The sequence below is a fragment of the Panthera pardus genome, unplaced genomic scaffold (genome assembly GCF_024362965.1).
Source record: "Panthera pardus isolate Hobbes unplaced genomic scaffold, ASM2436296v1 HiC_scaffold_13, whole genome shotgun sequence".
NCBI lineage: Eukaryota > Metazoa > Chordata > Mammalia > Carnivora > Felidae > Panthera > Panthera pardus.
Window position 1 is genome coordinate 164,775,982 of NW_026526688.1, and position 24,181 is coordinate 164,800,162.

At 36.9% G+C, this 24,181-nt stretch overlaps 1 protein-coding gene across 8 annotated transcripts in view; it reads left to right on the forward strand.

Annotated features, from left to right (window-relative positions):
* Positions 1–24,181, forward strand: part of CORIN (corin, serine peptidase) — a 256,694-nt gene that overhangs the window by 54,176 nt on the left and 178,337 nt on the right. For all 8 annotated transcript variants that reach the window (XM_019412753.2, XM_019412758.2, XM_019412728.2 and 5 more), the window contains exon 4: positions 23,833–24,040. In XM_019412753.2, coding sequence (XP_019268298.2) covers positions 23,833–24,040 — 208 coding nt within the window. The remainder of the gene's footprint in view (positions 1–23,832; positions 24,041–24,181) is intronic.

A 24,181-nucleotide genomic window follows, 5' to 3' on the forward strand; every position in this document is an offset into this window, starting at 1 on the left:
ATATGGTGGCCAATGGAATAACCTGGAAACTGATCAGGAATTGAAGTGACAAAGAGTGGGGTAATGTGCAAAAAGCTTAAGATGTTCCTTTTTCTCATCACGTTGTTTGATAACCAGATCCGTAATCTCTGCATCAGATGAGAATGCATCATATCTATCATTCACTTTAATCAAAAGAACACTTTTTGAGTTATTATCCACCTACTATAAAATTCACCCTCTAATACGTAAAATACAAGATTTTAAGAATGTATTCACAGAGTTGTGCAACCACCACAACTATCTAATTTTAGAACATTTTCCTCCATGCAAAAAAGTGTTGGGGGCACCTGGGTGGCTCACTTGGTTTTGGCCATCTGACTTCGGCTCAGATCTCACAGTCTGTGAGTTCGAGCCCTGCCCCAGGCTCTGTGCTGACAGTTCAGAGCCTGGAGCCTGCTTCAGACTGTGTCTCTCTTTCTGCCCCTCCCCCACTCATGTGCATGTGCGCGCGCTCTCTCTCAAAAATGGATGAACATTAAAAAAAAAAAAAAGAAAAAAGAAATGTTGTATCCATTATTCCTCATTTCCCTATTCTCCCATCCTGTGTCCAAAACTCCTACACTTTCCGTCTTTATGGATTTGCCTATTCTGAACACTTAATATAAACAGCATTATATAATAATTATGTGGCTTTGGGACTGGCTCCTCATAGCTTTCTTGAATATGTGCACAATCTGGCCGCCTAGGTCCCAGAGAATATATCAGAGCCATTCTAAGGCCCCTTTGGCTATCTTATTCTCCAGTTTTTCCTTTTTAGGTGTTTTGGGTCAGCCTCTTATTTCCAAGGACATCTTTGCCTTAGGTAGCTGTGAAGTTTAGCAATCCCCACACATTGTTTTTGACAAGTGCCCTGGGGATAGGGCTGTTTCCATATAGACAGTTCTGAGTCAGAAACAACAACAAAAAGTTCTGAGTCAGGTCAAGTAAGGAGAAGCTCTGAGAATGGATTCTTTCCAGGGATCTTCCAGACAGGTTGAATAATGACAGTTTTCTGGGGACTGCTTTTTGGATAGCTTCAAACCCATTCTTTCTTCTCCATTGCCTCCCCCCTCAGTTTCAGGTTTTTGCAATAAATGCAAAGCCATTGGTTTTCAAGGTTACCGCAGAACTGAGGAGATGGTGATGGAAATAGGGCAAGATGAAATGCTACAAAGCTCAGAGTTCTCACTATGGTTCAGTCATTTTTCTTGAATAAATGTTCCTCTAATTGATGCAAGCCTTTGGTTAAATTCCAAAGTTTTGAGAAATTTGATTTTGATAATTTTTTTTCCCAGTGTTTTCACTGCTTTTACATAGGAGCATATTTCTGGAGGATCTTACTGTGCTGTTCAGGAATTGCTTCCTACCCCTCAATCATTTTTATCTTCCTTATCTACTCTAGTGCTTGTTTTTCATCTCCTCCTACATTGGGAGCTTATTTTCTTCTTTTTTATAATGCACAACTATGTTCATATTATACATATTATGCTTAAATGGAAGTATTTTTCTTTTTTTTTTTTTTTTTTTTGCATAAATCTCTTCATTCCCTCTCCTTCCTTTTGCATTATATTACCCCCAATCTGCCCATGGTTAACCCATGTTGACTACTTAGTGTATATGATTTTATAGTTTTCCCCATGCTCCTATAATCATACACAAACATATATGCACATACCTGTATATAGAATAACATACGTACAGGTTTTCTTGTCATTGTTTTTCAAAAAATGGGATCACATTTATTACATAAAATGTTTTCTTCATTCAAGAATACTTTGACTAAATGTCTCCAAGACAACAATTTAGCTTTAATTCATTATTACAATGACTGAATAGCAGTCCATATTGTCATTAGGCCATGCTTTATTTCAACGATTCTCCTAACAGTGGACATTCACCTTATGTTTACTTTTTTTTTTTTTCTTTAGGAAATATTATAGAGTCTTTCTTCTGAATATAAAATGACTTGGATCAGAACAGCGAAGCTGTCTAAAAAGCAGAGATTTATTAGCACTGATAACTTTGTACCAAAGGTGCCCTAACCACATGCTCAAAATTTGCTGAGTGTAGAAAGCTTATATACCAATCAAAAACCCTAAGGTTATTCTTTCTTCCTGGTTTTCTGTTTGTTACATAGATTTCTATTAGCTTGAAAATGAGTTCTGCAAGAATATGAGGCTAAAAGGATCAGAGAGCATCTTTTGAAGTTTTGCCACGAGTACTATTCATCAGGCAACTATCCAAGGGAGTACTTGGGAGAAGGAGTCTAATTAGACATCAGAAATCTTTCTTTTATCCTGACGTTTTCTAATACTATTAACAATAGAACCCTAGATGTCTTTATTATATTTTTCAAAACTCAGTTCTGCTGTCCTCAGAGTAAGATACACACCTCTGTAGATTGCTGACTGTGGATTATTGTGCCTTTGGAGTAGGAATCTGTGCTTATCTGTTCTTACATGTGTAAATGTAGATGAGTGAATGGATTAAATGCATCTGAGAATTGTATCCTTAGCATTCCTCTGTTGTTGTTGGATAGTACTTCTCCATCTGGGGTCTGAGAGACCTCAGATGTATTCTGGGGATCCAAGAATTCTCTGTAACAATTTCTTAAGTATATGCTTTCATTTCAACGACAATATAAAATAGCTGATGTAAGCCTGATCTCGATAACCTGGATAACCATCTTATAACAAGTACGTACATGGACTTTTCATGCCTGTATTTGAGCTTCTATTTATGATTTATGTTGCTGCTAAGCTGCATTGCTTAGACATTTGCCACGCATCAAGAAAGGAACAGAGGCAGACTTGATATTCTTGTCAATTGCAGATCTAAAGTACATACCAGCTTCTTGTGCAAAGGGCACCTTCAGGGCAACTCAGGTGGAGAAAAATGGTGACCCACTTACTCAGCTGGAATACATTGTAGTATAAGTGTCCTAAAGACAGAAGAAACTTGTGCCTCAGCACCATGCTTTTCAGAGAATAATGTTAATATTATTCATTAATGTAATTAACTTAAATTTCATTACTTTTGTAGTTTTGTTTCAATTTAATTTATACATACTAATTTTGTAGTTGTGTTAGATCTATAGGCATAAAGTGGTTTATATCTAATTGTATATATACTTGCATAACTTTCTTCCCGTAAAAATGCCTATACAATTTTCAGCTTGCAAAATACTGCTTTAGGGTGACAGAATGCTAGCTGTTTGTGTCACATCCCCAGAAAAAGCAGCGATGCTCTAGGGCAAAGCTTCTTCTTCTTCTTCTTCTTCTTCTTTTTTGACCGCACCCCCACCCTAACCCTATGGCAGAGCTTCTTAAGTTTTTTGTGCCCAGGGCTCCTTCTGAAATCTGATGAGGCCTCTGGGTACCTTCTCAGAGTATTGTTTTGGTGCTTAAAAAAAATTACACAGAATCACAAAGGAAGGCAATTTTATTACAATTCAGTTACCAAAATATTAGAAATACAAATTCATGATACAGTAATTCACATGTCTATTAACGCATTAAACAATGGTATCTAGCTATAGGCCAATAACTATAATTTTATAACAGGGATGCATATAAATAATAATTTGAAATGTCTATAATACTTCCAGGTTGATATGAAAATACCAGATATAATTTTTAATTTGTTCTTCTACATTTGTTGCCTGCATTGATAATTTAAGTATGCTCAATTTCAGTAGGAGATTAATGGAAATAGAAATGCTATTTTTCTCCAAATCAGATTCTTCATAGACAGTAAAAATTCTATGTATAGGCACTTGGGGGGTCTTTGAATTATGAGTAAGGACATATATTCCAGATGAAAAAAGTAGTTTTTGGTAGCTAAGAGAGTTGAAGGCCTGTTTAAGCTGCTTCATTAGGAATTTGCTACTACAAAATTTACTGTAGTTGATAGGGAAAAATCTGTTATAAAATGGCCAACAGGACTGATAGGGGAATTTCAGTCCCTGCCTAAAGACTTCCGTTTCCGGGTTGTTCTTCCCACCCTGCTTGCCGTGAGCACCAAATTACTACTAATGAGGAATGCGGAAGTAACAGACTATAAATTGTCCCCTCTGTTGATGCCCTGCACTCAGACCTCTGGAGAACGATCTCTGCCCTGGGCTCAGTCCTCTGGAGAACGATCTCCTCTGAGCCCCCCGGTGTAAAATAAACCTCCTGCCTTCCAAGATCTCTGAGTGCCACTTGGTTCTTCTGCTGGGTGATCCAGACCAGTTTCCGTAACACAGTCATGATCCTGGACACCCTCGCTTATGTACTCTGCTAACCCCCAGTGTTCGACACCAATGTTCACACCCAGTTGGTTGCCCTCCACTGTATATTAATCATATTCTTCAGGCTTAAAGAATACTTATGAGATTCAGACATGGGCTTCTGGCTAGCATCAACATCTAAGCAAGAGCCAGCAAAGCATTTGAATAATTGCTTCATGTTCTTCCAGTTCGCATGGTAGCATTCTAGTGAAGACCGACACACTTCTTGGGAGAGAGAGAAAGGAAATTTGAATGTAACACTGGACTCTCTTTTTTTCCCCCACTCTTCCTTTTTTCTCCTCATTTCATCTTTGGATGACTGGGAAGTATTGGGTCTCTCCCAGAGAGAACAAACTTGCAGAGGTAGGCTTTTGAAAGGGGTAATGGATTGGTGACTGGCTCACTCTCCTTTGACTACAGTCCCAGTCTTCCCTTCTCAAAGATCTCTGGGTAAGACTTTCTGACCTTCTTTCCAAAATGAGTCCTGCCACATTCCACAGGTGACATATTCCCCCCAAAGCATGTTCCTGTAACACATTACAAGTCAGAGTTTAGGTAGTTATGTCAAAAGCCTGTGGCTCAAAATTTTCCTCTCCAGATTTATTATCAATTTCCTTTTCTGAAAGAACAGCCCAATATCTTTGATCTGTATAAAGAAAAAAAAATAACAACAAGGTAATACTGCATTACAATCACAGTCCCAATAATAATTCAAGGTTACAAATCATCTTTTAAAAGACAAATTCTCAGATAAAACTAAACAAACAAACAAACAAACAAAAACAACTGTGTAAGTTATTCTACTCTGGTTCTGAAAGAAAATTGGCATTGTGTATATTCTTTTGCCCGAATCATTCAATTTGCTGACTGTCTTAGGTTTTTGGTCTTTGTACAATTCTGTGTTGAAAGCAAAAAAAAACCATCAGTGGGAATCTGTTTGCTGTTATTTATGCCTTTGGAGAATATGTCTTTTCACTTACTTGTAGTTGAAATGAATATGATAATGAGTTTTGTAAGCCAAAAGCTTTGTACCAATTTACATTTGATATAAACCACTCCTTGTCTTTTTTTGTTAACATATTTTATGCTTATATTTTTCTCCACTGCATCATTAATCTAATATTTGTATGTGGTGTTTGAATTGATAAAACTTACAGTACTTGTTTACAATTATGTTAATTGGTGTGAATTCACTCTGATGTGTACGTACTCTTCCAGGCTTTATGAGGCATCTCAATTTCTGAGAGTTTAGGATATTCTGGGAAGCACCATTTATTCATCAGCAACTGTTTATTGGGTGCCATGCTCTGGGGTTTGGCTGTGCAGACTATAAGGGTGAGTCAGATAGAAATCCTGTCCCCAAGTCGTAGCTGCTGTCTGGTCACTGCCTTAAGATAATGAACATATTTACAACCTGAGAAATTCTATAGGAGTTTCAATGACAGAGGAAAACATGGTCTATTTCAATTCTTCTTATTTCTTTAAAAGATAAGGTTTCTAATTCATACCATTTATATGCTGTAAGAAATACAACATTTTCCCAAACAATAAAGTTTTATTTATAATTATAGAGGTAAATTTTAGTTTAAAGGTTTGACCTGGAATTTTAATTTTTGGTGAGATTATACTGTTTCATTATTAAATTTAAAAACTTATTTATCATATAATTATCTTAGGTAAATTGAACAATAGTTTTCAATTTTATGGGAAGGCCAACCTTGCTTTTATAGGTACTACTGAGAATTTGATCACCTCAGGAAGTGGGAGGTCTAGAATTATACAATTCCCTTCTTGAAATTTCTTTTCAAATTTCATTGTTTATTAAGTAATCAGCTCAGAGAGTTTGTTTCTGCTTTGGTTGTATGTTTAGAAATGTGTTCTGACAATGGATATACATTAAGAAACTGATTTATGTTAACTCGATGGCTATTAAGCCACAGTATGTTACCATATTATGTATCCTTTAAAGTCAACAGAAAAGTTTAAACATAAATAATACAAGAGTGCTGCCATGAAAAAGAAATGGACACTTTAAATCAAAAGTCTCTGCTAGTTTTAGAGTTCGGGGATTGGCCAAGTGGCCATGTTATAGCCAATCATGAGATGCAGTGAAGCAAGTAATGTGTGGGGACACATCAAGTTCTGTCAGTGTTCAGGTGAGGACCGGCCACCCCTTCCTTATTTCCTATTTCTCCCTTTGGGAATGGAGATGTCTATCTTATGCCTGTCCCACCATAGCATTTTGGAAGCACATAACAAGTCCGTTTTCAGTTTCACAGCTGGAGAGGAATTTTGCCTCAGGATGAACTGTACCTTGAGTCCCACCCATATCTGATGTGGATAGTATTTAGATAAGACTTTGGACTTTAGACTTTGGAGTTGATGCTGATTGACTTAAGACTTTTAGGGCTTTGGGGATAGAATAAATATATTTTGCGTTAAGAAGGACATGAATTTGGGAGGGGCAAGGGTGGAATGTTATGGACTGAATATTTGTATCCCTCTAAAATTCGTATGTTGAAGCTCTGACACCCAGTGTGATGGCACTTGGAGATGGGGACTTTGGGAGGTAATTAGGGCTAAAGCAGGTCATGAGTGGGGACCATCATGATGGGATTACTGCCCTTATAAGAAGAGACAGAGGAAAACTTGCTCTCCTTCTCTCCGTTTTCACCCCAAAAAGAGGTCATGTGAACACACATGACGTGGGGCTCGAACTCACGGACTGTGAGATCATGACCTGAGCCGAAGCCGGCCGCTTAACTGACTGAACAACCCAAGCGCCCCTAAACTGGAATTTAAATAAAACTTGGGGAAAGAAGAAATAAATGAAATAAAAAATGAAAGAGCATCTACCAAACCCAAGGGGAGAGGTTTCATTGGAAACACACCATGCTGTCACCTTGATCTTAGACTTCCAGTTCCAGAACTGTGAGAAAAATAAATTTCTGTTCTTTAAGCCACCCAGTCTATAGTATTCTGTTATAACAGCCTGGGTAGACTAATGCAAATCTCACTTATAAAATGCGAAGCTATTAAATAGAATATCAGCAACCAAATCTATTAATACCAAAAAATATATTGCATCTTAACAAAATAGGCTTTATAAAAATGCAAGGATGGCTTAGTATTAGACACTTTATTCGTATGTCTCCTCATTTAATTACTACAGTAGATTTCTTTTATTGATCATCTCAATTGCTGAAGCAAACACATTTGTTAAAATTTGACAGTAAAAAAGAAAGAAAATTTCTTTAATTCTAAAAAGAATATCCCTCAAAAACCTGGATGCTTTGACATTATTTGCAATTACAAAAGAATGGAAATACTCTAAATGTCCATTAGGAGGGAACTGTTAAAAACAAAACAAAACATGGTTTAGCCAAGTAATAGTGTAAGATACATCTGGGAAGATAATGAGGTAGATTGCTACACACTGATATATGTATATTATGTATATATAATGTATAATATATTATATACATAATGATATGGACTAAATAGTGAATCAGTTAGTCAAGGTGCAAAACAGTGTATAAAATGTCACCTTTTGTGTGATAAATGGAAAGGGGAAATTATTTATTTACATTAAAAAATAAACAGAGGATACACCAGAAACTAATAAAAATGTTTCTTATTGGTGAAGAGAGGCAGGAAGGAAGTGACAGAGATGCAAATAAGACGTGTTCAAATGTACCATTCATGTAGCTTTGATTTAGAATCAGGTAAACGACTTACTTAATGAACAATTATACCAAAGGAAGAAATTCATCAAAAATTGAAAACAAGGCAACAAGTTATCTAACTGTATATCAAGTTAGTGACTTGACCATCTAAAATAAACGAATTATCTCCACTGAACTTAGAATATTTTGATTGTTCATCCCTAGTGGATGTACTCTAAGCACCTGAAGAATTGCAAAGAAAGCTTAAACTTCAACAAGTAGTATTGTTTTCCTCCCAACTTTACTGAGGAAAAATTGACCAATATAATCGCATATGTTTTCAGTGTAAAATGTGACGATTTGATATACAGATACATTTTGACATGTTTGCCGAGATCAAGGTAATTGATGCATCCATGATTTCATGTAGTTAACTCTTTGTGTGTGTGTGCTGAGAACACTTCTTCTCTCAGCAAATTCAAGTCTATCACACAGTGTCATTAACTATAGTCACCCTGTTGTACATTAGATCCTCAGAGCTTATTGATCTTGTAACTGAAAATTTGTACCATTTGATCTACATCGGTCTATTTCCTCTCAGCCCCTAGCAATCACAAGTGTTCTCTGTTTCAGTGAAATCCTTTTTTTTTTTTTTTAAGATTCCGCATATAAATGATACCATGCAGTATTTGTCTTTCTCTGGGTTTATCCATGTTGTTGCAATTAACAGGATTTCTTCTTGTGACCAAATGATATTCCATTACATTTTCTTTATCCATTCATCCATCAATGGGCATTGATGTTGTTCATGTCTTGGCTGTTGTAAATCATGCTGCAGTGAACACGGGGTGCATGTATCTTTGTGAATTGGTGTTTTCATTTTTTTTGCAGATAAAAAAGAAATTGTGCTTTCCCGGAAGTGGCATTTCTGGGTCATATGGTAGTTCTATTTTTATTTTTGTGCGGAATCTCCACACTGTTTTTCATAGTGGCTACACCAATTTACATTCCCATCAACACTATTCAAGGGTTCTCCTTTCTCTACATCCTCATCAACACTTGTTATCTCTTGTCTTTTTGATAATAGCTATCCTAACAGGTGTGAAGTGATATTTCATTGTGGTTTTGATTGGCATTTCTTGATGATTAGAGATGTTGAGCATCTTTTCATATTATTTTTGGCAGTTTGTATGTCTTTTTTGGGAAACTATTCAGGTCCTTTGCCCATTTTAAAATTAGGATTATTTGGTTTTTTTGCTACCGAGTTGTGTGAGTTCCTTATATATTTTGACTATTAACCACTGATTGGATATATGATTTACAAATGATTTTTCATTTCAGAGGTTGCGTTTTCAAGTTTTTTAGTTTTATGCGGTTCCACTTATTTACTTAGCTTTTGTTGCCTGTACTTTTGGTATCTTATCAAAAAAACCATTGCCAAGATCAATGTTAGGAAGCTCCCCCCTCTCCTGTTTTCTTTTAGGAATTTTATGGTTTTAGGTGTTATATTTAAATCTTTAATTCATTTCAAGTTTCCATTAGGCAGTCTTATTGTTATATTGGGGTTGTTATTTTGAAAGCATTGTTTGCACATTACAGGAGAAAGCAAATAAGTATTTACATTCATGTTCTCAGGAACCAACATTTTCAACATAAAAGAGGTACAGATACAAAAATAAGTAAAACACTGTAATCTTAATTTTGAATTGAAAAGGAAAATATTTTTTCCTTCTTTTAAAATACATAATAATTGGGGCACCTGGGTGGCTCAGTCAGTTGAGCGTATGACTTCGACTCAGGTCATGATCTCACGATTTGTGAGTTCGAGCCCCGCGTCGGGGTCTGTGCTGACAGCTCAGAGACTGGAGTCTGCTTCAGATTCTGTGTCTCCCTCTCTCTCTATCCCTCCCCAACTAGTGCTCTGTCTCTCTCTGTCTTTCAAAAATAAGTAAATGTAAAAAAAAAATTTTTTTTAAATACGTAATAGTTGTCTCTGTTCAACATAAAGCGAAAGAAGTGACAACTCAAGGACAATGAACAAATTTGGTCCTTACTTCCTGACAAAGTTCTTGAAGAATTCTTCTATTAAGCTTATTAACTTAAACTGTTTGTATCTTGATGTCCATCATTCTGATGTCATAACGAAATATGGCTGCCTTTTTCATATGCAGATTCATTTATTCCTTCATTTCAGGAAAATTTTTTCTTTTATTTGTTATATTTTTAAAAGATGTTTATTTTTGAGAGAAAGAGATACAGAGCACAAGAAGGGGCAGGGCAGAGAGAGAAGGAGACAGAGAATCCAAAGCAGGCTCCAGACTCTGATCTGTCAGCACGGAGCCTGACACGGGCCGAACTCATAAACTGTGAGATCATGACCTGAGCCAAGGTCAGATGCTTGACTGACTGAGCCATCCAGGGGCCTCAGGAAAAATTTTTCTTACTAACATTTTCAGGACTTTTCTCTTCTACTTCTGGGTTCTTGGATTTAGAAGGATATTTTTTGTTGACTTGCTATTTTCCTTATATGTGCATCTTCTTAAATGTGCTTATAGTGATTATCCTAAGACTCGTCAATTTTGATTTATTACTTGTAAACATTTTCAGTCTTAAATTACTATTATTAGTCTTATAGCCGCAATTTTCTTAATTTTCTTTTATTACAATTTTTTCTTTTGTCTTTGAGCTGTATTTTTTTTTGGTAAACATATATTTTATGCATATATATACATATATATTTATTTTAATTCCAGTTAGTTTACATATTGTGTTATGTTAGTTTCCAGCATACAATATAGTAATGCAACAATTCCATACATCACTCTGTGATCATCATGACAAGTGCCCTCCTTAATCCCCATCACCTAATTAACCTAGCACACCCCTCTGGTAACCATCAGTTTGTACTCATAATTAAGAGCCTTTTTTTGTTTGTTTTGTTTTGGTTTTGGTTTGTCTCTCTATCTCTCTCTTTTTTCCCTTTGCTCATTTGTTTTGTTTCTTAAATTCCACATATAAGTGAAATCATATGGTATTTGTCTTTCACTGATGTTTTTTGTTTAGCCTTATACTCAGTAGCTCCATCCATGTCCTTGCAAATGGCGAGACTTTATTCTTTTTAATGCATGAGTGGTATTCAAGTGTGTGTGTGTGTGTGTGTGTGTGTGTGTGTGTGTATCCCATCTTCTTTATCCATTCATCAGTTGATAGACACTTGGGCTAGTTCCATATGTTGGCTACTATAAATAATGCTGCTATAAAACATAACGGTGTATGTGTGCTTTTGAATTAGTGTTTTTGTATTCTTTGGGTAAATACCCAGTAACATTATTGCTGGATCATAGGGTGGTTCTATTTTTAACTTTTTGAGGAGGCTCCATACTGTTTTCCACAGTGGCCACACCAGTTTGTCTTCCCCAACAACAGTGAACAAGGGTTCCTTTTTCTCCACATCTTCACCAGCACCTGTTGTGTCTTGTGTTGTTGATTTTAGCCATTCTGCACGTGTGAGGTGATATCTCACTGTAGTTTTGATTAGCATTTCCCTGATGGTAAGTGATGATGAGCATCTTTTCATGTATCTGTTGGTCATCTGCATGTCTTTTTTTTTGGCGGGGGGGAGAAATGTCTGTTCACATCTTCTGCCTATTTTTTAATTGGATCATTTGAGCTGTTGTTTTATTAAACTCTTTCCTTAGTGTTTTCTTATAATACATAGCATTTATAAAGATTTTGGGTTTGTTTGTTTGTTTCTGGGTTATATTTTTTAATGGGTTTTTAATCAGTCTTTTGTTCTTCTCCCCATCCCTTCCTTTTGATTCATTGTATGAATAAATGTACAACGATTAAAAACAATGTTGTGGAAGAATACATACTGATATGTGGAAATGTTCAAGATAGGTTAATGAGCGAATAAGTAGACTAAATAATATACTTTGCATATATACAGAGCATTGTGATGCATTGCAACATTATATATATTCATATTATGTTAAGTAATATACAATATATCTTTTGAAAGAAAAAAAGACTAGCAAAATAATGTCAAATTTATTGTGTGCTCAGTATTATGCTATATACTTGATTACATGAAAGCTCTATTACATAGGCATTATTAATATTTATTGACTATATCAGCAAATACAATAATAATTGAAAATAGATTTCTACTTATGCTTGCCTCATTTCATTGCTAGTTACATAGGTTGTTTTCCACATCTTCTAATAGTAGGGATTGAATTAAAGTTTACATAGGATATGGAAATATAGGCAACAGATATATAGTGTAACGTTCCAAAATCAAAATAATTCAATAATCTGATTTAACTTAAAATACATCATTTTCTTTCTTAGTTCCTTTCTGCATCCAAGGTACAGACTTTCATTTTTTTTTCAAACTTTAAAATATGAGGAATACTCTTATTTTCCTCTATGTTTGTGAGCAAGCAAAGCAATAAGCCCCCGATTTCTGATTTTTATGGTAATAAATAAGTACCATAGCCAGTGCTACTCAACCTTGCAAATTTTTAGGCAATTTAAAGAAGTCTTTACAAAGAAGCCTCTTGCACTCTTTTTCAATGTGATGAAGGATTTCAAGTATACATAATTTAATAATCACCATTGCTTCTTGCTTCCTGCTTCTTCCTTCTGTGTTAAATTCTCTTCTTAATTGAAAATACTCCTTGGAGGTTTGACCAGTGGGAACTATTTCAGTTTTGGTTTATCTTCAAATGTCTTTATTTCCCCCTCAAAATGGCATGACTGTTTAGCTAGGTTGGCAATTTTTTTTCCTCTCATCAATCTAAGAATTTTATTTCACATTTATCTGGATTCTTCAATGCTATCAGAAATTTTAGTGCCAACTTAAATTTTGTTTCCTTGTAGGCAATTGGAATATTGTCTTTGGATGTTTGAAGTTTTGTGTGTGTGTTTTTTTTTGTTTTTTTTTTTTCAACGTTTATTTATTTTTGGGACAGAGAGAGACAGAGCATGAATGGGGGAGGGACAGAGAGAGAGGGAGACACAGAATCGGAAACAGGCTCCAGGCTCCGAGCCATCAGCCCAGAGCCTGACGCGGGGCTCGAACTCACGGACCGTGAGATCGTGACCTGGCTGAAGTCGGACGCTTAACCGACTGCGCCACCCAGGCGCCCCAAGTGTGTGTGTTTTTAAAATAAACTGGTTATATTAAAATGGATAGAATGTGGGTATCTTTCTTTCTATTCATCTATCTATCTATCTATCTATCATCTATCTATCTATCTATCTATTTTAGAGAGAGAGAATGTGCACAGGGGAGAGGGGCAAAAGGAAAGAGAGAGAGAGAGAGAGAGAGAGAGAGAGAGAGAGAGAGAGAGAGAATCTTAAGCAGGCTCCACACTTAGCACGGAGCCTGATGCGGGGCTTGATCCCATGACCCTAGGATCATGACTTGAGCTGAAATCAAGAGTGATATGCTCAATCATTTGAGCCACCCAGGTGCCCCTGTATTTCTTTTTATATATCTTGTCTGGAAGATGCACTTCTTGAATTTGGGGATTCAGATATTTCTTCAGTTTGGGAGAGTTCTCAGCTTTTAATGCTATGAATATAACCTCCCTCCTGATGTTTCTATTCTGTCTTTCTGGAACTCTAATTACACTTAGGTTGGACATTCTCATCCATCCTTTATTAATCTTTGTGCTAAATTCTGGTATATTTCTCAGGTTTGTCTTCTAGTTCTTTAGTTCTCTCTTCAGCAGTATCTAATCTTCTATTTTACTCTATTCACTGACTTTTAAATTTTATTGTTTATATGTATTTTTCATTTCTAGAGGTTCTGTTTGATTCCTTTTCAGATTGTCCAGTTTTTTTAAATTTATAGTGTGTCATTCAAATGACTACATTTTGTTGTTTCATTCATACTTGTTTGTTTGTTTTTTTTAACGTTTATTTATTTTTGAGAGAGAGAGAGAGACACAGCCTGAGTGGGGGAGGGGCATAGAAAGAGGGAGACACAGAATCTGAAGTAGGCCCCAGGCTCCATGCTGTCAGCACTGAGCCTGACTTGGGGCTCGAACTCATGAACTGTGAGATCATGACCTGAGCTGCAGTCAGATGCTTAACCAACTGAGCCACCCAGGTGCCCCCATTCACACTTGTTTAATAGCCTCCATTGATTGTTCAAATGTCTGAAGTTCTCAGACTTTTAATACTGCTGCTGGTTATGGCTAATGATTTATTATTCTTTCTCTTAATGTATTGGGTTTATGGGTTTATGGGTTTATGACTTTAGGTTATAAACTTCCTTGGATTCAGGTCATGGCACTCTAGGACAATTTTGTGTTCAGTTTGACCAGGCACCCCAAGGTAATACTGTCCGGGGGCCAATTTTTATGTTAATATTTCATTTTTGTGGTTCTTGGATCACATGCATAGTTGTAATTTCAAACCCTTGGGAAGGCTAGAACTGTGGGAAAAAGTGCCCAAAGAAATGTTTTGTTTCCAACCAGAATCTAGGCAGAGTCAGACAGGCATCCTCATAATATGCCTGAGCTAACTGAGTCCTTGTTTTTTGTTGGGGGGATCTTTGTTCCTCTTTGTGCTTCTTATGGATATAAGACTTCATTTCTTTTTTTTTTTTTAATTTTTTAAATTAAGTTTATTTATTTATTTTGAGAGAGACAGAGACAGTGTGAACAGAGCAGGGACAGAGAAAGAGGAAGAGAGAGAATCCCAAGCAGGCTCCGTATCATCAATGCAGAGCCCAACGTGAGACTCAAACTCATGAAACTGTGAGATCATGACCTGAGGTGAAACGAAGAGTCGGATGCTTAACCAACTGAACCACCCACGCACCCCTGAAAGGTTTCATTTCTTTATTGAAAATGATAGCTTCCTTCAAGACAAGGCCATTGTAATATTGGCTCATGTGATATTCATTCATGTGATGTCATCTCATGTACTCACTGCTTTTGTTGTCAGTTTGCTACTGTCTTTCTGGAATCCTGAGATTTCCTTTTCTTGATGGAGAGTTCAACTGTTCACATGAAACAAATTTGTTTTAGTTTACAAAATATTTCTCAATGTTTATCATGGGTGGGCTTTTAGATTATTTTCTAATATTTCAGAATTCATTCTTTAAAAAAATCAATTTACACAAAAATTTTTAGTCACACACAAAAGTGGAGAGAATAGTAAAATGAATCTCAATATGCTGTCTCCCAGCTTACCAATATTGTATCAATTTTGTCAGGAACTTTCTTTTTTTTTTAACGTTTATTTATTTTTGAGACAGAGAGAGACAGAGCATGAACAGGGGAGGGGCAGAGAGAGAGGGAGACACAGAATCCGAAACAGGCTCCAGGCTCTGAGCTGTCAGCACACAGCCTGACACGGGGCTTGAACTCACAGACTGTGAGATCATGACCTGAGCCGAAGTCGGAAGCTCAACCGACTGAGCCACCCAGGCGCCCTTGTCAGGATCTTTCTTAAAGCATTTTTTCCTAGTGACTTTTGTAGCAGAGTTAAACTTTCTCCTGTAATTACACAGAGGAATTTTGACATTAAGTAGTTTTTAATTACAATACTATGTTTCATAGTTTTAAGAAATCACCTAGAGAAAGCAAAGGCTTTATATAGCAGTATGTTAAACCTAATATTAAATACTTAATTCATCGTTATTAGAATTCACATTCCAACATTTTCCAATTATAGGAAAATTACAATGTCCCTACACAGACACAAAATTGAATTGATATTCCCCCTTGGAGTTTTTGTGTTGGGTACTCCAGGGCTTTCACTGCACCATTCAGATCTCTGCCTCTCTTTGTTTGTATTCTACCCCATTTGAATTTGGGCCAATCTCACTAATTAAAAAAAAATTTTTTTTTCATTTATTTATTTTTGAGAGACAGAGAGAGCACAAGTGGGGAGGGTCAGAGAGAGAAGGAGACAGAATCCAAAACAGGCTCCAGGCTCTGAGCTGTCAGCATGGAGCCTGACATGGGGCTCAAACTCGCAAACTGTGAGATCATGACCTGAGCTGAAAAGTCAGACGTTTAACCGACTGAGCCACCCAGGTGCCCCCAATCTCACTGATTTTTGACTCTGCTTCTTTGCTATTTCAACTTCATTCATTCGTGTACATGTTTAAGCTTCCTGTGTTTCTCTTTTTTGGCTTTATTATCCCAGGGCCCTCTACTCCAGTTACTTCCATCTTCACCCTAACGTGAAAAGGCAGAGAGTAGAGAAGTTTCAGAATTTACATTTTTCTAAAGTCACGTTTTACAGAGTCCTGTTTTTTGTCATCTGACAAGTGAATTGACATTACCTACTATTGTTGGTGACAAGTAGGAGAAAAGTACTCCCAGTTTCCTGTTGATATCTTCTTGATAAAGAAGAAACACTTTTCTTAATGTTCTACAAATCTCTTCAGTTACAGTTTGGCCAAATTCATCTAATGTGTCCATAGTAGGGATACAGTATAGCCATTAATATTTTCTTGAGAAATTCCCTGTGAGTCAAGGGCTCAAAATGACTGATTCATGATGGGTGGGCTTTACTATGTGCACTATAATTTAGAAGCAGGTATAAAGCCACAAATATTTCAGCACAACGTTTGGAACATTGGATCAGCAGAATTAGACCACGTTTTCTCTCCTGGCTAAACGTGAGAGAAAAGAGGCCACTTAACAATGGCAGGGAATGGGCTCCTCACCAGTCCTGTGTAGGCAGCTTCCCTGGAGAGATGTATGACTCTCTCAAGCTGGAGTTGAAATGTAGTCTGCACATACATCCAGTTTCCCAAGAGGAGACACTACTTTCATGCGATGTTTGAATGGGTGGACAAAGTCAGGGATGCTGTGTGTTTGGATATCTCTGCCTCTGACACCTTAAAATCTTAGAAAAAGATAGAAGTCCTCTGACTAAGCTGGAGGCCCCTACAGCTCTTAAACTGATCACCTTTAGTTCTTACCTAATGTCATAGAGAAATCCTGGGACTGCTGCTCAAATATCACTACGTGGAGAGTGATGGAGTTTTGTGGAGGGAGGACTCCTTTTCTAATCATTGACCAGCTTCATAAACACGCTGACCTGTATGGTTGCACAGAACTCTGAGCACAGGGCTCCACCCATTGTTTAATGCTCTGCTGTCGCTTTGTTGAAATTATTAACGATAATATAAATATTACAAATAATATAATATAAATAATATAAAATAATTTTTGAACAAGGGGCCCTATATTTGCGATTTACCCTGAGTGCCCTAAATTAGGTAGCCCATTCTGTCCCTGGGTTTTACTGTGATTGGACCAACTTCAGTCTCTTATTTGCCCTTGAATTAAGGACAGTGCCAAGCAATGTCATGAGTTAACAGTCATTGGCCAGTCAGGACCCCTGCCTGGAGCCAGGGATAGGGAGAGGTCTCCTGAACTTCATGGCTGATATTCCAATTAGAGATGAGGAAGTTGATACTGAGGATACAACCAATAAGAACTAGTCCATTCTTCCTCCTTGTTGTTGAGTGGTTGCTTATGTTTTACTTTTACTTTCTAATCTTACATTGCCTTGTAATAAGATAAAAGGTATATTTGTTAAAAGCAAAAAGTGTATCATATGCATCCCCAAAACTAAAATTTTAAATATTCCCTTTTGAGATTCCCTTTACAATCTTACTCCCTTTACAATTGTATTCTCTGTAAAGTCTTCCTTTGTAAATTCAGAGAGTAAAAAGGTAAATATCAGCTCAGCTTGAGGCTGACTTGTTACTGATTTTAAAGTTAGAGAATTCTGGGGGCGCCTGGGTGGATCAGTCGGTTAAGCCTCCGACTTCAGCTCGGGTCGTGATCTCGCGGTCCTTGAGTTTGAGCCCCGCGTCGGGCTCTGTGCTGACAGCTCAGAGCCTGGAGCCTGTTTCAGATTCTGTGTCTCCCTCTCTCTGCCCCTCCCCCGTTCATACTCTGTCTCTCTCTGTCTCAAAAATAAATAAAGGTTAAAAAAAAATTTAAAGTTGGAGAATTCTGAGTGAGAGATGGTTATCTGAATGGGTGTTGTACAAATACATTAAGAACCACAGTACTTAGCTGGTATAATGCAGACCTTGGTATTACAGATCTGCCCTCTACATATTCTTCCAGTATTTCAATGTTGACTGTGAAATGGGGTTCCCAATAAAACTACACATGTTGGAAAGTCCGCTTAGATCTCATTGCCTTCGTGAACAGTGAAGTTTAAAACTAACCTCAAGTGAGGCACTGATTTTATATTAAACCCTACCCTCCATGAACATGATGTGTCACTAAGTAGTTTCTTATACTCTCGTCATTTTAGAACTTATTTTTGTCATTAGTGGCATTAAAAACCAAACAATTTTCATGTGTGTTAAAGTACATATTGGGTAAATAAATAAAATGTGGTCTAATTTCAAATTCTTATTTTAAATTCTTTAGCACCAAGACTAATGCCTATATTTAATAGAGAATACATATTTTCTCAATGAATAACTAATGTTTTTTAAATATAACACCCAACATTTGTTTCTTTTTCAAGTAAGCAAACTAATTAATGAAACTTTGAATTTTGACCGTGCGTGTGTGTGTGTGTGTGTGTAATGGAATATAATCACGGAATTTAGAAGAAAACGGCCGATGAAAGCTTAATGTTTCAGCCTCGGTTTTTCTACCCATACACCATGGATACAAGTATTTCTCCTTTCTAGTCTACAGAGTTTTTGTGAGTCACAAATGAGTTAATCATAATAGTGAAAAGTTTTATAACTTACCGTATGTGCTAATGACAGGCATTATGTAACATCACTTAATCCTTATAATAGCCCCAAATATAGTAATTTGCAGATGAAGAAACATAAATAGAAAAGTTCAGTAACTTGTGAAAAGCCACATAAATATGGAATAATAAAAGCAGGATTTGAATCAGACCAATAGATATAATTATATAGAAAATGTTAAATCCCAATCCTCATGCTTCTCCTGGCAAAATTTGGTAGCTCATACGTAACTCTGATAATTAGTGTTGTACTAGCCAGGCACTTACATTTTTTGCATGTGCAAAAATTGGCAAGACATTGAGTTACCAATGCCCTTGACTATGTCTGTAAAGACTTTTTACAAATGCCACAGTTGACTCATGTGTTTTACTTTGTCTCACTGATTTTCTTTTATGAGAAATAAAATAGTTACCATATTTGGATTCAAAGATGTTTACAGAGTTGGTTAGGAGGCCAGGATCTTCACAGAAGGACCTGTCTTTAACTCTCTGTTCCTTCTTATCTTACTGCAACCCTTTTACGGATCTTCCTAAGTACACGAAGTCCTTTCATATTGGTTTGTGCCAGAAATTATTCTGACAAGATGTAACTGTCCCCATAAGTTATCTAGAATAGAGAATGGCTTTCATTATTCCACCCTGCTGATGTAGTCCTGACCTGTGTTGACTTTGTAGTACAGCCAGGAATAGATACTAAGCGTTCCCAATCCAAATGGACTCTTAGTAAGGACAGGTGAACTACTTTTAATAGCAAATTCACTGTTTCCTCTGAGAACGTTTAATTTTTGCCAATCTTAGAGAAGCAGCTCTATTGCTAAATCCAAGGAGAGTCATCAAAATATTCTACAATGAATGGAGTGAATTTACCATGTTTAAAATGGAATAGTATCTCTGGCAGAATTGTATAGAGGAAAAGAATAGGTTATGGGATCAGAAAAACCTGGTTTTGACTCTACAAGTTAACATCTGGGTAATTTTGAGCACTTTCTTACCCTCACTGAATCTATCTCATCATATATAAAATAGGAATAAAAAAATCTTTCTCATAGGATTGTAACGTACCTAGAATATATATAACGTATATATTGTATATAACGTATATAATGTATATAACGTACCTAGAATCATAAATCCAGCCTAGAAGGTACTCAAGGATCTTTTGTCTATTTTCTTACCTTTAAGTTGTTTTATTTAATACAAAAAAATAAGTGGAAGGGAAATTTTAAGTATATTTAATAACAAGAGACAACTTGAATAGATACTAATAATTTATTTAGGCTTTTACTGTAAACTTATCTCAGCCTATCCTCTCTGAATTGTATGTTTTTCTTGCTGAAGGTACCAACACTGTTGAAATGATAGTTGAACATCAGCAGTATGATGATTTCTGTTTTCTCTGCTATGGTGAGGTCTCATGCTACAAGCAATTGAGCATGCTTAAGGGTAACAGAAGGTATACCTTTTACAGGAAAGGGAGGGCAGCCCCTTCTCTCTTACTTCCCACTGCTGCACTATATAGTCCAGAGGGGAGTCCAAGATAAGAATTAATCCAGTGAAAGAAACAGTATGGGATGACACCCTAGGTCATGGTAAGTTCTAGGGAACAGATAATTAAAAACAATAGTTGCAGTATTAGCCATCAACATTGGTGCCTTTCGGTCTGAGATATACTGGCTCATTCACATCTACTATCTTTTTCAGGAAGAAATCTTTTAGAGGGGACAATCTGTTCCATTGAATCTTTGCATTCATGCAGTGAATAACTATTGTCTACTCTTTGGTATCCCAGTGGTTTCTATCATTGTGGAAGAACGCTGGGAGTAAATAGATAGATAGACAGACAAGATTGTATGAGGTAGTCCTAATACTATAATGAAAATAAAATAGGATGATGTTATTGAGGGATATAGGAGCACTTTGGATGATATGCTTACGGGAGCTCTTGCTGTCCTCTGAGAAGGAAATAACCTTTTGTGCGTGTGTGTGTGTGCAGCTCACAATGCCATAACACAGTAGCACATCAAATGTGAGTTACCTTACTATTTTGTACTTTTCAAATGATTTCTTAAAATTCATTTCGCAGTATTCTCAATATTGATTCTCAATATTCTTTGGCTAGGTGAGGATGAATTAGCCTTTTGATCATCTCCTCACTTCAAATTTAGTTTATCAAGTGTATAAACCCCAAAGCTGTGAGCCCTACAGAAAATAATGTAATATAAAATGAATGATACTGGTCAGTATACATGGGTGTATTATCTCTGAATATAAATTCAGAATGATAACATGCCATTACATGCTTTTTAGTCTTTTCCTTTCATGGGCCATTAGGAATTATATTCTTTGAGATCTGTTTTTTTTTTTTAATTTTGTTTTTTAACGTTTATTTATTTTTGAGACAGAGAGAGACAGAGCATGAATGGGGGAGGGGCACAGAGAGAGGGAGACACAGAATTGGAAGCAGGCTCCAGGCTCTGAGCTGTCAGCCCAGAGCCCGATGCGAGGCTCGAACTCACGGACCACGAGATCGTGACCTGAGCTGAAGTCGGATGCTTAACCGACTGAGCCACCCAGGCGCCCCTCTTTGAGATATGTTTTTAACATAATAACCCCTTTGGTGTTAGCCTAGGGTGGTTCCAAACAGAAGTTATTCAGAAGACCTAAGTTTGAAGATCTGGAATTTTCACAGAATGGCTCTGCATAGCCAGGCAGATGTCTTAGCCTTTCTGCAATTGAGTTTTCTCATGTATACTATAGATGTGATACCACGTTAGCAGGTTGTGAAAATGAGATCGTTGTGAACGAGGGCCTCTGAGTACCTGGTTTAGTGCTTGGCACCTGCTGGTTTTCAATACATGTCTTCCTGAGACTGAATTTTCCACCGATTTTTTCACCTTTTTTGGTGGAGTCAAACTCTTACTCTCAGCTCTTTTAAGTAAGCATCTCTGCCTATAGCACAATACATACAGTTGTGTCATTTTGAAGTTTACTGTCCGTATGATCACTCTGCCTGTGCTTATCTCCCACACTGAAATGTGTTTTAACCTCCCTCACCAAATGACATAACTGTCATATTCGTGCAATGTGCCCGAAACCCCCGACCTTAGCACTCACGTGAGGCTGAATTTGTGTGTTTATGTGTCTATTTGTGTTCTGTCTGAGTATTATTTTGACTTGGATTTTCTTCTTCTCTGACTCCTGTCTTTCCCATTTTGTATTTTGAGTTTGAGGAGGTCCAAAAAAGTGTTGTGCCCTTAAGTTTTTGGCCGTGTCTCTCCTATGTTCTAGGATGAGAGAAATTCCACATGTCATTGATTGGCTTTGAAAAGGAAAATCATGTTTTGATCCTGCCCCACTGAGCTCAGCGCATTTTGGGTTAGATAATAAAAACAGTGGTGAAGTGTGTGTTTTCATGAAGAATGAGACTCTGAGCTAATGGCTACAATCTGGTCTTTTGGGGGAAAGACTTCTTACACGGTTTGGGCAGTTTTCAGAGAGGTTTGAAAGAGACGTGACATTAGGCAGTGTACTTAGGAGACTAGGAAGGGCAGTGAGACGATAAGAAGTGAAGTCTCTGAGGTGACCTATGTGAAGGAAAGAAGCAGAAGAGGAGGTCTGGAATTCTTCTGTGATAGGCTGTATTTGCTCTGTATTACAGATCAAAGGGTTTGTTTGGCCATTTTGTCAGAGATGCAGTCTTATTTTTTAACATTGTTTTTATTAAAATGAAATTGGCCTTAGGTTTGGAGAGGTTTTCCCTTTATCTCTTTGACGGGGAGTTATATATCAGGAGAGATCTTTCCTTTCTTGTTGAGCTCTATTCCCTTCTTGCCTTTATCCCTCCTCAACATAATTAGAATTAATTCTTCCACTGTGTTTCCCAAACCTGAAGACTCTGGGTTCAAGTAGTAGCTTGCTTCAATAATAACCAAAATTTTAATTATCCCCTTCTTAAATGAAAAGTAATAAATCTTTATATAAACCAGTAAGAGAATACAGAATTCAAAGAGCAAAATAGAATAGTCTCCTAAAATCCCATCACCTGGATTCATATTAATATTTTTATTTATATGACACCAACCATGCAAATTTAGGGAATGAAGGAGAAAGAGAGGCTATGGAGGTGGTAGTGAGCCAATTATGGAGGAAAATGAAATCGGAGGCTCTGAGCTGACCCTGAACTGTTAGCATGGACAAGATTGGAAACCTTTGGGTAACCATGTATTTTTAAAAATAGGATCATGGTATGCAAACTGTTTTGTGACTTGCTATTTTTATTTAATACAAGCACCATTCTATATGATTAAATAGTCTTCTAAAGCATCTTTCATATAGTTAAGTATTCTGTTGTTTGTTTCATAGTATTTTAAAGCAATTCCCATTGGTGAACGTTTAGGTGATTGCTATCTTTTTATTATAGGGGGCACTTGTGGGGCTCAGTCAATTAAGCGTCTGCCTCTGGCTCAGGTCATGATCTCGCAGTTCATGGGTTTGAGCCCGATGTGCTGACAGTGGAGAGCCTGCTTGGGATCCTTTCTTTCCTCTCTCTCTCTCTGCCTCTATCCAGCTTGTCCTCTCTCTCACAAAATAAATAAACTTTAAAAATGTTAAAAAAAATTATAAACTATGCAGAGATGAAGATCCATGTAGATAAATCCATGTTCACAACCATGATTATTTCCTTAGGATAAAAGTATTAGAAATATTACAGTGCCAAAGGGTATGCATTTAAAACTTTTTTTTTTTTTGGATACATATTGTCCTGCCTAGCTGTAATCCACAACAATATTTGCCAACTTATATGCCCATCAGCTGGCTGTGAGAGTGTATTTTTCTATACATTTGCCCAGGACACAGATGCTACCCCTTTGTGAATATTAGTAGCTTGATTTCATTATCATATGCATGCAGGCGCGTGCACACGCACACACGCACACACACACATTTATTTGTATGTATGTGGGTGTCTAGAATCTAGAATCTAGAATCATTCTTACTTGCAGAATGTATTTTATCTTATGAACATTGTCAGTCTATCACGTCAAATGAGTTTGCAAACATATGATTCTGTCGTGCCTGCTCCTAAATATAAATATCTTGACTTCCCAGGTGCCTGTATGAACATCACCCACAGCCAGTGTCAGATGCTGCCCTACCACACCACGCTAACACCTGTCTTCTCATTTGTCAAAAACATGGAAATGGAGAAGTTCCTCAAGTTCTTCATGTACCTCCATCGCCTCAGTTGCTATCAACATATCATGCTTTTTGGCTGTAGCCTTGCCTTCCCTGAGTGCGTCGGTGATGGCGATGACAGGTATTTTGGAACCAAAATCATTCAGTGATAAGAGTCAGTTGTAGCAGAAGTGACTGAGGGGGAATGAGATCATCCCAAGCTACCACCGTATATTTTTGTTAAAGGAGAAAATATCTCATGCCAGTCATAGCCAGTTGTAAT